The sequence below is a fragment of the Octopus sinensis genome, linkage group LG2 (genome assembly GCF_006345805.1).
Source record: "Octopus sinensis linkage group LG2, ASM634580v1, whole genome shotgun sequence".
Classification (NCBI taxonomy): Eukaryota; Metazoa; Mollusca; class Cephalopoda; order Octopoda; family Octopodidae; genus Octopus; species Octopus sinensis.
Genome location: NC_042998.1, coordinates 204,670,497 through 204,685,078, shown reverse-complemented (window position 1 = coordinate 204,685,078; position 14,582 = coordinate 204,670,497). Strand labels below are relative to the sequence as shown.

Below are 14,582 nucleotides of genomic sequence, written 5' to 3'. Positions count from 1 at the left end.
ATGTGCGTGTGTGTGTGAGGATGTGGCGTGTGTGTGTGAGGATGTGCATGTGTGTGTGAGGATGTGCGTGTGTGTGAGGATGTGAATGTGTGTGTGTGTGAGGATTGTGGGTTGTAATGTGTGAGTGTGAGGATGTGCGTATGTCTGTGAGGATGTGCGGGTTGGTGTGAGGATGTGCATGTGTGTGTGAGGATGTGCATGTGTGTGTGTGAGGATGTGAATGTGTGTGTGTGAGGATGTGAATGTGTGTGTGTGAGGTGTGGCGTGTGTGTGTGAGGATGTGAATGTGTGTGTGTGAGGATGTGAATGTGTGTGTGAGGATGTGAATGTGTGTGTGTGAGGATGTGAATGTGTGTGTGTGAGGATGTGAATGTGTGTGTGTGAGGATGTGCGTGTGGTGTGTGGGATGTGCGTGGTGTGTGTGAGGATGTGCATGTGTGTGTGAGGATGTGCGTGTGTGTGAGGATGTGATGTGTGAGTGTGAGATGTGAGGATGTGAATGTGTGTGAGATGTGAATGTGTGTGTGTGAGGATTATGAATGTGTGAGTGGTGAGGATGTGAATGTGTGTGTGTGAGGATGTGAATGTGTGTGTGTGAGGATGTGCGTGTGTGTGTGAGGATGTGCGTGTGTGTGTGAGGATGTGCATGTGTGTGTGAGGATGTGCGTGTGTGTGAGGATATGAATGTGTGAGTGTGAGGATGTGAATATGTGTGTGAGGATGTGAATGTGTGTGTGTGAGGATATGAATGTGTGAGTGTGAGGATGTGAATGTGTGTGTGTGAGGATATGATGTGTGTGTGGAGGATGTGAATGTGTGTGGAGGATGTGAATGTGTGTGTGAGGATTGAAATGTGTGTGTGTGAGGATGTGAATGTGTGTGTGTGAGGATGTGAATGTGTGTGTGTGAGGATGTGCGTGTGTGTGTGAGGATGTGCGTGTGTGTGTGAGGATGTGCATGTGTGTGTGAGGATGTGCGTGTTGTGAGGATGTGAATGTGTGAGTGTGAGGATGTGAATGTGTGTGTGTGAGGATGTGCGTGGTGTGAGGAGTTGAATGTGTGTGTGTTGAGGATGTGAATGTGTGAGTGTGAGGATGTGCGTATGTCTGTGAGGATGTGCGTGTGTGTGTGAGGATGTGCATGTGTGTGTGTGAGGATGTGCATGTGTGTGTGGAGGATGTGAATGTGTGTGTGTGAGGATGTGAATGTGTGTGTGTGAGGATGTGCGTGTGTGTGTGAGGATGTGAATGTGTGGTGAGGATGTGAATGTGTGTGAGGATGTGCGTGTGTGAGGATGTGAATGTGTGAGTGTGAGGATGTGCATGTGTGTGTGAGGATGTGCGTGTGTGTGAGGATGTGATGTGTGTGTGTGAGGATGAATGTGTGAGTGTGAGGATGTGCGTGTTGTTGTGATGTGCGTGTGTGTGTGAGGATGTGCATGTGTGTGTGTGAGGATGTGCATGTGTGTGTGTGAGGATGTGAATGTGTGTGTGTGAGGATGTGAATGTGTGTGTGTGAGGATGTGCGTGTGTGTGTGAGGATGTGAATGTGTGTGAGGATGTGAATGTGTGTGTGTGAGGATGTGAATGTGTGTGTGTGAGGATGTGCGTGTGTGTGTGAGGATGTGAATGTGTGTGTGTGAGGATGTGAATGTGTGTGTGTGAGGATGTGCGTGTGTGTGTGTGAGGATGTGCGTGTGTGTGTGAGGATGTGCGTGTGTGTGTGAGGATGTGCGTGTGTGTGTGAGGATGTGCGTGTGTGTGTGTGAGGATGTGCGTGTGTGTGAGGATGTGCGTGTGTGTGTGAGGATGTGCATGTGTGTGAGGATGTGCATGTGTGTGTGTGAGTATGTGCGTGTGTGTGTGTGAGGATGTGAATGTGTGTGTGTGAGGATGTGAATGTGTGTGAGTGAGGATGTGAATGTGTGTGAGTGAGGATGTGCGTGTGTGTGAGTGAGGATGTGAATGTGTGTGTGTGAGGATGTGCGTGTGTGTGTGTGAGGATGTGCGTGTGTGTGTGTGAGGATGTGAATGTGTGTGTGTGAGGATGTGAATGTGTGTGAGTGAGGATGTGCGTGTGTGTGAGTGAGGATGTGAATGTGTGTGTGAGGATGTGCGTGTGTGTGTGTGAGGATGTGCGTGTGTGTGTGTGTGAGGATGTGCGTGTGTGTGTGTGAGGATGTGCATGTGTGTGTGTGAGGATGTGCATGTGTGTGTGTGAGGATGTGCGTGTGTGTGTGTGAGGATGTGCGTGTGTGTGTGTGAGGATGTGAATGTGTGTGTGTGAGGATGTGAATGTGTGTGAGTGAGGATGTGAATGTGTGTGAGTGAGGATGTGCGTGTGTGTGAGTGAGGATGTGAATGTGTGTGTGTGAGGATGTGCGTGTGTGTGTGTGAGGATGTGCGTGTGTGTGTGTGAGGATGTGAATGTGTGTGAGTGAGGATGTGAATGTGTGTGAGTGAGGATGTGAATGTGTGTGAGTGAGGATGTGCGTGTGTGTGAGTGGGGATGTGAATGTGTGTGTGTGAGGATGTGCGTGTGTGTGTGTGAGGATGTGAATGTGTGTGTGTGAGGATGTGAATGTGTGTGAGTGAGGATGTGCGTGTGTGTGAGGATGTGCATGTGTGTGTGTGAGGATGTGCGTGTGTGTGAGTGAGGATGTGCGTGTGTGTGTGTGAGGATGTGCGTGTGTGTGTGAGGATGTGCGTGTGTGTGTGTGAGGATGTGCGTGTGTGTGAGGATGTGCGTGTGTGTGTGAGGATGTGCATGTGTGTGAGGATGTGCATGTGTGTGTGTGAGGATGTGCGTGTGTGTGTGAGGATGTGAATGTGTGTGTGTGAGGATGTGAATGTTGTGTGTGAGGATGTGCATGTGTGTTGTGAGGATGTGCGTGTGTGTGTGAGGATGTGAATGTGTGTGAGGATGTGATGTGTTGGTGTGTGAGGATGTGAATGTGTGTGTGTGAGGATGTGCGTGTGTGTGTGAGGATGTGAATGTGTGTGTGTGAGGATGTGAATGTTGTGTGTGAGGATGTGCGTGTGTGTGTGTGAGGATGTGCGTGTGTGTGAGGATGTGCGTGTGTGTGGTGAGGATGTGCGTGTGTGTGTGAGGATGTGCGTGTGTGTGTGTGAGGATGTGCGGGTGTGTGTGAGGATGTGCGTGTGTGTGTGAGGATGTGCATGTGTGTGAGGATGTGCATGTGGTGTGTGTGAGTATGTGCGTGTGTGTGTGTGAGGATGTGAATGTGTGGTGTGTGAGGATGTGAATGTGTGTGAGTGAGGATGTGAATGTGTGTGAGTGAGGATGTGCGTGTGTGTGAGTGAGGATGTGAATGTGTGTGTGTGAGGATGTGCGTGTGTGTGTGTGAGGATGTGCGTGTGTGTGTGAGGATGTGAATGTGTGTGAGTGAGGATGTGAATGTGTGTGAGTGAGGATGTGCGTGTGTGTGTGAGGATGTGAATGTGTGTGTGTGAGGATGTGTGTGTGTGTGTGTGAGTGAGGATGTGCGTGTGTGTGTGTGAGGATGTGATGTGTGTGTGTGAGGATGTGAATGTGTGTGGTGAGGATGTGGCGTGTGTGTGAGTGAGGTGTGTGTGTGTGTGTGAATGTGTGTGTGTGTGTGAGGTGTGTGGTGTGTGTGAGTGAGGAGGATGGTGTGTGTGTGAGTGTGTGGTGTGGGTGTGAGGATGTGTGGTGTGAGTGATGTGCGTGTGGTGTGATGTGAGGATGTGTGTGTGTGTGTGTGGTGAGGATGTGAATGTGTGTGAGTGAGGATGTGCGTGTGTGTGGGTGTGTGAGTGAGGATGTGCGTGTGTGTGAGTGAGGATGTGCGTGTGTGTGTGAGGATGTGCATGTGTGTGTGAGGATGTGCGTGTGTGTGTGAGGATGTGCGTGTGTGTGTGAGGATGTGAATGTGTGTGTGTGAGGATGTGCGTGTGTGTGAGTGAGGATGTGCGTGTGTGTGTGAGGATGTGTGTGTGTGTGTGAGGATGTGCATGTGTGTGTGTGTGTATAAACCCATCACTGCTGTTCAACATTCACTTTCCCACATGTGCCACATGTATGGGTGGCACAAAATCTGTTGAGATGAATCTAGCTGGATGCTCTTCCTGTCACCAACCTCCACCTGTTTCTAATAAAGGTAATATTCTGCCCCCCCCACCCTCAATCAGACATACTTTCACAAAAGATTGGGAAGCAAAGACTGTTTTGATGTCAAGCCAAGGACACAGTAACACACACACACATTTAATCTTTCACTTGTCATCAGACTGTGGCCAGGCTGGGGCACCACCCTGAAGTTTTATAGTCAAACAAATCAATCCCAGTACTTATTCTATTGGTCTCTTTTGCCAAACTGCTAAGTTACAGGGATGTAAACACACCAACACTGGTTGTCAAGCACTGGTGGGGGACAAACACAAACACACAAATGTATGAGAGGCTTCTTTTAGTTTCCATCTACCAAATCCACACACAAAGCTGTGGTTAGTCTGTGGCTATAGAAAACACTTGTGCAAGGTGTCACACAGTGGGACTGAACCAGAACCATGTGGCTGGAAGCCAAATTTCTTACCACACGCCCACAAATATATCTGTATCTACACACACACACACACACACACACACTGTTCAATGTAATTTCAATCAACTAATTGTCACTGATGAAGTCTTGGATGGCCCAGAGTGAAAGTAGAAATCACTTGGCCAAGAAGTGGGTTGGAACCTGGAACCATTAGCAGCATTGAGGTTTGAAATGGTAGAATGGCAGCAGAGGTGTCTTTAGATGGTCTCACCATCACACACACACACACACACACACACACATACACACACACACACAGTGATACAGACTTATAGGCAAGGAATGAATATTTATGCCCCACCCCATGTTGTAGCAGTGGAATATAAAGAGTAAAGTGAGATCAAATATCCATCAATGGGTGATTAAGTGATTTGAGCAAAAGCAGGGCACAATAAGTGCAGCGTGTAGACATTAGGGCCTTCCCTTCACAGCTCAGAAAAGCTGAGAGTTTGACTTACCTTGTGGGTGCATCATTGGTTGTGGGGGTGGGGGTTGCATATCAGGTGCCGTGGGGTAAGGAGCGGCTGGATAGTATGCTCCTGGGGCTGATGGTTGAATGCCACTCTTTTCAGGAAGAGGATAGGAAGCTCCAGGTGCACCGGGATATGGAGGAGGTGGGTCATTCATGGTGACTAATTCTCTCTTTCAAATGAATCTGAAGAACAAAAACAAAAAATAAAAACAATTTAATCTTAACAACAACAACAATAACAACAACAACACTACAGTTGAAAGATTTTAATGTCCACTTTCTTTCCATTCTTGTAGGGGTCATAGGGAATTTGTTGTGACAGATTTGTCTACAACTGGATGCTCTACCTGTTGCCAACCCTACTTCCAAACAGGGTAATATTTCCCCATGGCCAGACACGTTTTTCACAGAAGACTGGGAATGGACAACCCCACTTGTATGACGGGGATGCTCTTTTACAACAATCATGGGATGTCAACACAAGGGTCCATGCAAACACACATACAAAGGGCTTTAACAGCCTAAATATTATCTTTTGGTACTAATACTGCTTCTGTAGCCATTATTCTTTAATAATCCCATGTGCTATTTGCAGTACCAGAGCCTGATTAGGTACCAAGATTCTATGTATATCATTGATGGACGAACTACTGCTATCTCTAGCTTTGGATGTCTACCACTGACAAAGGCAAAGAAGGCTGAAATCACATGATCTGGTGGTCCCAGCAGCAATAGTAGCTGATTATCTCCTGCTAACAATATAAACGAGAGTGCTTATATGCACCAAAAGGTTCTCTCATGGTGGCTCCTGCAGTTTTCTGTGTTCTAAAACAACATCCATTTTTAGTGGGGATAAATGCTACCATTTGCTTCTGTCACAATTTCCATCAACTAAATCAGCTCTTTGGGCTTTGGTCAACTTGGGGGTACGGCAGAAGACCCTTAAGTCAAGGTGCCATGCAGTAGGACTGAACCCAAGTCCACGTGATTGGGAAGTAAGCTTATCAACAATTTAATCCTCCAGTTAAAACAACAACAACAATACAGCAATATTTATACAGCTATAGTGGCCACTGCTTATGAATGGAACGCTTCAAAGAGCCAATATAAGAAATGTCTAAAGATTGGAATAGGATTAGTGACAGTGTTGAGGTAGAAGAGAAGAATCTGACATTTGAGATGTGATGGCACTTGACACAGGTTGCCAGGCAACGACACATGATAAGAAATGATAAGAAACCAGACTAAATAATTATTATTATTATTATTATTATTGAGTGAGCGAGCAGAGCATGCCATCAAAGTGACACTGGGGTAAAATATACGAAGCCCAGTATACCCATCATGACTACCCGTCTGATAAGGGTACACCAGGCACATGCATCACAACCATATGTGCGCGACATGGTGATCTCATATCAAGATAAACAGCACATGACCTTGCAGGTGGAGCCCAGTTAGAATTTTCTTCAGATCGAGTAACCCATCCCACTCAAAAGGTCCCTGAATAAGGTTTATTTAAGGACGTTATTATTATTATTATTATCATAATTGTTATTATTATTATTATTGTTGTTGTTGTTATTATTATTATTGTTATTATTATTATTATTATCGTTATTATTATTATTATCATTATTGTTATTATCATTATCGTTATTATTATTATTATTATTATTTAAGGCAGTGAGCTGGCAGAGTCATCAGCACACTGGATGAAATGCTTAGCAGTATTTTGCCTGTCACTATGTTCTGAGTTCAAATTCCACCGAGGTCGACTTTGCCTTCCATCCTTTTGGGGTTGATAAATTAAGTACCAGTTACACACTGGAGTCAATATAATCAACTATCCCACTCTGCCACAATTTCAGGCTTTGTGCCTATAATAAAATGGATTATTATTATTATTATTATTATTATTATCATCATTATTAGTTGAGGTGGTGAGCTGGCAGAACTGTGAGCACCACACTGGCCAAAATGCTTACATTTCGTCCATCTTCACCTTCTGAATTCAAATTTCACCGAGGTCGACTTTGCCTTTCATTCTCTCAAGTACCAGTTGCACACTGGGGGGGTCGATGTGATCAACTTCCTCCACCCCCAATTGCTGGCCATGAACCAGAATTTGAACTCACATCACCAAAGTGAAGCTTGGGTACAAATATGCAAAGCCCAGTGTACCCATCATGACTACCTGTCTGATAAGGGTACACCGGGCACATGCATCACAACCATATGTGCATAACATAGTGATCTCATATATCAAGATATGAATAATATATAGTCTACTGACTAATTTTTCTACATGCTAGGCCACTGGGAGTAAAAATTTCTAAAATCTTTTCTTACCCTAATATTATTAATTATATATATATATATGTTTGTGTGTGTGTATGTTTATATATATATGTGTGTGTGTATGTGTGTATGTATATATATATATATAATTTAAATTATGAGAAATTAGATATTAATTTTGATCTCCATGTGTCCAACACACGTGGACATGCCTACAAAGTCAGAAAACAACACAGCTCCCATGACTTTCGGAAACATTTTTTCACGCTCAGAGTTGCTGAAGCATGGAATAAACTGCCTGCGTCAGTTGTTGACTGCCATGACACTGCATCCTTTAAGGCCCTCATGCTTTCCGAAATCCGCCGAAACTACACCTGATTATATATACACTTTAGATGAGTTGTAGTGCACCTGAGCACTGTACACAATTATTATTATTATTATTATTATTAACATTGATTTCACAGCAGTGGTCTAGCATATAAAAAAAAATGAAGGTTCAGTAAAATTGTATTATATACATATTAGAGGGAAACCATTATGTGGACACCCTTTTTAATTTTAAATTTAAGTTAATACGTTCTCTGACCGGCAAAGGCCACTGCAGTAGAGTATTATCTGCAGCATCAGTTTTTCCGGTAATTTAGCATGCCAAAACGAGGGCATTTGAAATAGTAATCATGAGTGTAATGGGTAGAACTGTTTACAAATCTAACTTTGTGTGGACATCCTAGCATGCAGTCCTGCAAATTATATAAATCTGGATGGTCGCACCGATGGTCTACGGACATTTATGTAAGTAAAATTACATAATATGTTAATAGTGAAACATGTTTGCGAATAATCCATATTTTCATTGCTTTTCTTTTGTCTTGCTCGATTACGTTTTGGTTGTTTTGCTAAATTTTTCTTGAGAACATTTCTTAGTGGTAAGACCATAGCGGATCTATTTCTAGCATAAGGGTGTCCACATAGTGGTTTCCCTCTAATATATATATATACATATATATATATGTGTATATATTTTTACCGAATTTGTGTGAACGTGTATAGAATAATATATCAGTTGAATAAAGTTAGAACATGGTCTGGTTTTCACGTCTTTTATTATGGTATTTCAATATTTAAAAAGATATTTTGTAATGTTCATAAATTCGTGCTTTCATAAGTTTGTGGCAATCATCAAATTCCAAAATGCATTTACCTAACAGGTGAGTTCTTGACAACTGCAATATCTCTTAGAATGCTCCAACAAGCTGAATTTTTGGAATACAGTTTTAACTAATCAGCATGCAGCTTAAATGTCACAGTTTGCCGGGCGTTCCGATATTCTGTAATTTGTTTATATTGATATGTTAAAGATATTTTTTAATCCACATCATTAAGTGGTTGTTATATTATTGTTGTTGTTTCCGTTCAGAACAGGTTTCAAAAGATTTAATAAACATATATCATTGTCATCATCGTTTAACGTCCACTTTCCATGCTGGCATGGGTTGGATGATTGACTGAGGAATGGTGAACCAGATGGCTGCACCAGGCTCTAATATTGATCTGGCTGAGTTTCTACAGCTGGATGCCCCTCCTAATGCCAACCACTCTGTGAGTGTAGAGGGCGCTTTTTATGTGCCACCGGCACGGAGGCTAGATAGCCGCTCTGGCAACGATCACACTCGGATGGTGCTCTTAATACCCTACAAGAACGGGGCTCGAGTGCCAGTAAGGCGACGCAGGTAACGATCACGCTCGAATGGTGCCTGTGTATATTTGTAGAGCAGAGAAGAATAAGGTACAATGAGTCAGATAGATTTATGAGAAATATATTAGTTCTTTGATAAGCTTCCTTCTCTTTCCTTTTCCTAGTTTGGTGGCCAAGTTCTTCGATCACACCTGGCACACAACCACTTCCCTCTCTCCACTAAGAGATCTTTGTCTTGCAAGTTACTTTGTGACTCCACTGGTGCCAGTGCCATGTATAAAGTGCCACCAGTGCTGGTGCCACGTAAAAATCACTCAGGACACTGTGTAAAGAGGTTGGTGTTAGGAAGGGCATCCAGCCATGGAAACCAGGCCAGAGCAGACATGACATGGAGCCTGGTGCAGCTCTCCAGCCTCGCCAGTTCCTGTCAAGCTGTCCAACCCACGCCGGCACATGGAAAACGGACATTAAATGATGATGATATTGCTAAAAGAAGTCCTGAAAGAGTGAACATTCGAAGGCAGTGCTCCAGCATGGCCACAGCCAACTGATTGAAATCAGTCAAATAACATTATTGACTTAAGAGAAATGAGAGTTAAAGTTGATATTGGTGAGAATTCAACTCAGAATGTGGAATGGTGAAGCACAAAAAAAGCAGAACCGGATCATTTTGGTAATTTGGAGGAATCTAAGCAAATCAACAATTATGGCACCAATGTCTATTATTCTAACTGAACACCAATTAACAGATTGGCCAACAGCAGAAATAAGAACAAGACTAGAAATACCACAGAATTCTCCATTCCATTCTTAATATGATGGAATCTCAAAATGGTCCAATGGAAACTAAGTCAATATCTTAACTTTCTTACTCTTTTACTTGTTTCAGTCATTTGACTGTGGCCATGTTGGAGCACTGCCTTTAGTCAAGCAAATTGACCCCAGGACTTATTCTTTGTAAGCCTAGTACTTATTCTATTGGTCTCTTTTGCTGAACCGCTAAGTTACGGGGACGTAAACATGCCAGCATCAGTTGTCAAGCGATGTTGGGGGGACAAACACAGACACACAAACACATATATACATATACATATATATGACAGGCTTCTTTCAGTTTCCGTCTACCAAATCCACTCACAAGGCTTTGGTCGGTCCGAGGCTATAGAAGAAGACACTTGCTCAAGGTTCCACACAGTGGGACTGAACCTGGAACCATGTGGTTGGTGCAGACATGGTTCCAGGTTCAATCCCACTGCATGACACTTTGGGCAAGTGTCTTCTTCCATAGCCTCGGACCGACCAAAGCCTTGAGAGTGAATTTCATCATCATCATCATTGTTTAACATCCATTTTCCATACTGGCATTTGTTGGATGATTTGACTGAGGTCTGAAGAGCCAGCAGCTGCACCAGGCCCTAATCTGATCTGGCAGTGTTTCTACAGCTGGATGCCCTTCCTAATGCCAACCACTCTCAAGAGTGTAGTGGGTGCTTTTTACATGCCACTGGCACAGGAGCCAGTCAGGCGGGCCTGGCATCGATCACATTCGGATGATGCTTGGTAGACAAAAACTGAAAGAAGCCCAGCATGTGTGTGTGTTTGTCCCTCACCAGCATTTGACAACCAATGTTAGCATGTTTATGTTTCTGTAACATAGCAGTTTGGTGAAAGAGACTGATAGAATAAGTACCAGGCTAAATAAAGGTGTTGCTCCAGCATGGCCACAGTCCAGTGACTGAAACAAACAAAAGATGCAAAGAACAGTAGAGTCCTTGTTAAAACATCACAGAACTGTTGTGCTTCTGTGGTGGATTACAACCAATATGATGGCAGTGTGGTTTTTAAATGGCTCAAATGAGAGTTCCGCTTGACCGGATCCAACAAATGATGTCAGGTGAAGTCATTAAACAATTATAACTCAAACAAAATTACGACAAAACTCTGGGTTCCATAATCGATCTTCTTCTGTTGTTTTGCACAGTAACAATATCCACAGACAATATGGAATAATCCATTGGTCACATGACTAATTATTCTTGGATATTTCACATTTTATTTGCATTTTATTACTGGTTCTGAAGACTTAAATTTGTAGTTGTCATAGCAACAACTTCTAATGTTACTTCACACAAACTGTTGATGTTGAACAGGCGATGCTGAACAGCCTACCATTCATAGAATGAGATGTCTTGGATTCTGGAATTGGTTTGACACTTCTGCAACAGAGGTGGCTGTGTCACATGCAGAATGAATTGTAGTTCCATAAATTTTCAGAAACAAGTAATTTCCTGAGTAATTGTCAACCTTGAGCTAACGAACTGGTTATTAATTAGTCATATAATTAATTGAAACCTTGGGATATTCTTATTAACAGATTCTCCAAATAGTGAAGGACCTGGCAGTTCATTATTTATCAGACAATGTTTAGACCCAGCTCAATCTTAATTACATAGATATGTGATGGAAGACAATCCAGATATGACCAACCAGTCAGTTTTTGGAATTACACATCAAAGTGTGCATCACCCAAAATAACTTTTCTTTAAAGACAGATGGTTGTGATTTGAAGGCAATTTGGCTGCTGTTTTTAGCAGGTTGGGAAACCACATGGAGGCACCTACACTGGCTGGATGTGTCTTCTGTCGTCTGTTAAAAGCTATCAGACTGCAGTTGGTTGGTTTCAGCAAGTCAAGCGATCACATGACAGGTCTTCTAGTAAACCGACTGAAGAAGTAAATATATATATATATATATACACATTCATATATATATATATAGGGAGAGTTTACAAAAAAAAACAAAAGACGAAGACAGGTGGTGTACAAAACAAACAGATGTATTAGTATAACGCTCAGGAATTGAAAAAGTCTTTTATGTTTCGAGCCTACGCTCTCCTACCTCCTACAGAAAGGGACGCAGAAAAAACAAGGAGAGAAAAAATATATAAATATATTTATATCTTGTCGAATTATTGTCCATTGAAAAGGCAGCAGTTTGAATAATAATAATAATAATAATGATAACAATAATAATAATGATGATAATAATAATAATAATAATAACAATAATAATAATAATAATGATGATAATAATGATGATGATAATGATGATGATAACAACAACAATAATAATAATGCTACTCCCACCACCATTGCTTAGCAACAGAATCGTTAGGGAAATGAATACTTTAGCTTGTTTACAACACCTGACTGACAGGTAATTTAAGAAATCCAATATAAGCTTTTTTCAGTGAAGGAAGTTTGCCAAAACAAAATTAATGCAAAAGTCATTCTACATGTTTTGCACAAGAGATGGAGAAGTGGGTGGGGGTTCATTACTGGGTATTGATTAGTTATAACCAACAATCAGAAAGAGAAAGAGAAAGAGAGAGAGAGGCCAACAGCAAGAAGAACAATAGAAATAATTTGTAACAGATATAAAGATTACCCATTTTCAAATCTGACCCTGTTAGAACTGGTGCCACATAAAAAGCACCCAGTCCACTCTGTAGAGTGGTTGGCATTAGGAAGGGCATCCAGTAACCATAGAAACCATGACAAAGCAGACACTAGGACCTGGTGTGGGCCCTGAACTTGACAGCTCCTCTCAAACTGTCCAACCCATGCCAGCATGGAAAATGGATGTTAAATGGAGATCTTTTTTTAAATCACAGGTGTAACTGTGTGGTCAAGAAGCTCACTTTCCAGCCCTGTGTTTCTGGGTTCAGTCCCACAGCACAGCAACTTGGACAAGTGTCTTTCACTGTGGGCTCCAAGCCAACCAAAGCCTCATGAGTGGATTCATTAGACAGAAGCTGAAAGAAGCCTTAAGGTGGAGGGAGCTGGCAGGAACGTTAGCACGCCGAGCAAAATACTTAGTGGTATTTCGTCTGCTGCTACGTTCTGAGTTCAAATTCCACCGAGATCAACTTTGCCTTTCATCCTTTTGGGATTGATTAAATAAGTACCAGTTACACACTGGGGTTGATATAATTGACTTAATCCCTTTGTCTGTCCTTGTTTGTCTCCTCTGTGTGTAGTCCCTTGTGGGCAGTAAAGAAATAAGAAACTGAAAGAAGCCCATTGTATATATATATATCTTTTAATCTTTTACTACTTTCAGTCATAGAACTGCAGTCATGCTGGAGCACCACCTCAAAGAATTTAGTCAAACAAATTAACCTCAGTACTTGACTGGTACTTTATTCTATCGACCTCAGGAAGATGAAAAGCAAAGTTGACCTCAGCAGGATTTGAACTCAAAATGTAAAGATCTGAGACTAATACAGTAAAATATTTCTTTTTTATGCTCTACTTGATTCTACCAATCTACGGGTTTCAAACTTTGGCACAAGGCCAGCAATTTCAAAGGAGGGGTTAGTTGAGGACATCATCTCCATTGCTCGACTGGGATTTATCATATCAACCCAGAAAGGATGAAAGGCAAAGTTGACCCTGGCAGAATTTGAACTCAGATTGTATGCTATTAAGCATTTTGTCTGGTGTTGCTAATGATTCTGCCAGCTCACTGCTTTATACAACAACAGAATCACCAAGCTTTGATGGTGAACAATGAAACCCAACCAAGATAAACAGGTTGGTGAAAACTCTTCAGGTTTCCCCCATCAATAAATGTATATTCCCAGATGATTTGCTTTTAACAACCATCTTACATTTTATATTAATATCTTTGTAACCCAATAGGAAGGGTATTCCACAGAGATTAGCTTCAATCAGCTGCCTTGAATATGGTGGAATATCAGGTTTGTTGCAAACAGAACAAACTATGGAAGGACAACCATCCACAGTGGTGTGTATTGTATTGAATCAAAAGTTTTGCAGTGTTTTGGTGGTAACTTAGTTGCTTTCTCAAGTTACGACAAAATCAGCCGAGCATTCAAAATAGAGGCCACTGTGTTGGATTGTCTGAAGCCACCTTTCAGACAGTTCTTTGATTCTATGCTGATATCAGTTCTTGTCTTTCAGGACAAAGAATTCCTTCAATGAAGCTTTCAACTCCTCTGAGTTGATGAAGTGTTGTGAGTGCAGAAAGAGAGTCATGGAACAGAACAAATAATAATCGGAGGGAGTAAGGGGCCGGACTACAGGCTGGGTGTGGCGTTAGTTTGACTCCCCTCAAGTTCCTGGAGATTATTCTGGGTCATATGAGCTCACTTCCTGTTAACCAATGCTGAATATTTCTGCCACATAATCGCATGCATCCACTCCAGTTGTTCAAAGTAGAAGTTGGCATTGAGAGTTCAACCATCCAAAATAAAGTCAGTGAATTATCTCCTCATCATCGCATCAAACGCAGAGCAAGCATCACCTTGTGTTTGAAATGCCCAGAAGCTGGCCCTTGCTTAACCCCTGCTTAACCCCTGTTAAGATTGTGGAAAAGTGTCTCTCTCTTGGATTGTTATTTGTTCTGATCCGTGGCTCACTACCTGCGCTCAACGAAGACGAGGTGGAAGGTTTAGTGATGGAGTTCTTTGCCTCAAAAGACAAGAACTGATATCAGCATTG

At 42.3% G+C, this 14,582-nt stretch overlaps 1 protein-coding gene across 3 annotated transcripts in view; it reads right to left on the bottom strand.

Moving 5' to 3' along the window:
* Positions 1–14,582, bottom strand: part of LOC115229772 (lipopolysaccharide-induced tumor necrosis factor-alpha factor homolog) — a 63,187-nt gene that overhangs the window by 25,597 nt on the left and 23,008 nt on the right. For all 3 annotated transcript variants that reach the window (XM_036500696.1, XM_029800071.2, XM_029800077.2), the window contains exon 2: positions 5,044–5,240. In XM_036500696.1, coding sequence (XP_036356589.1) covers positions 5,044–5,212 — 169 coding nt within the window. In that variant the 5' untranslated portion in view covers positions 5,213–5,240. The remainder of the gene's footprint in view (positions 1–5,043; positions 5,241–14,582) is intronic.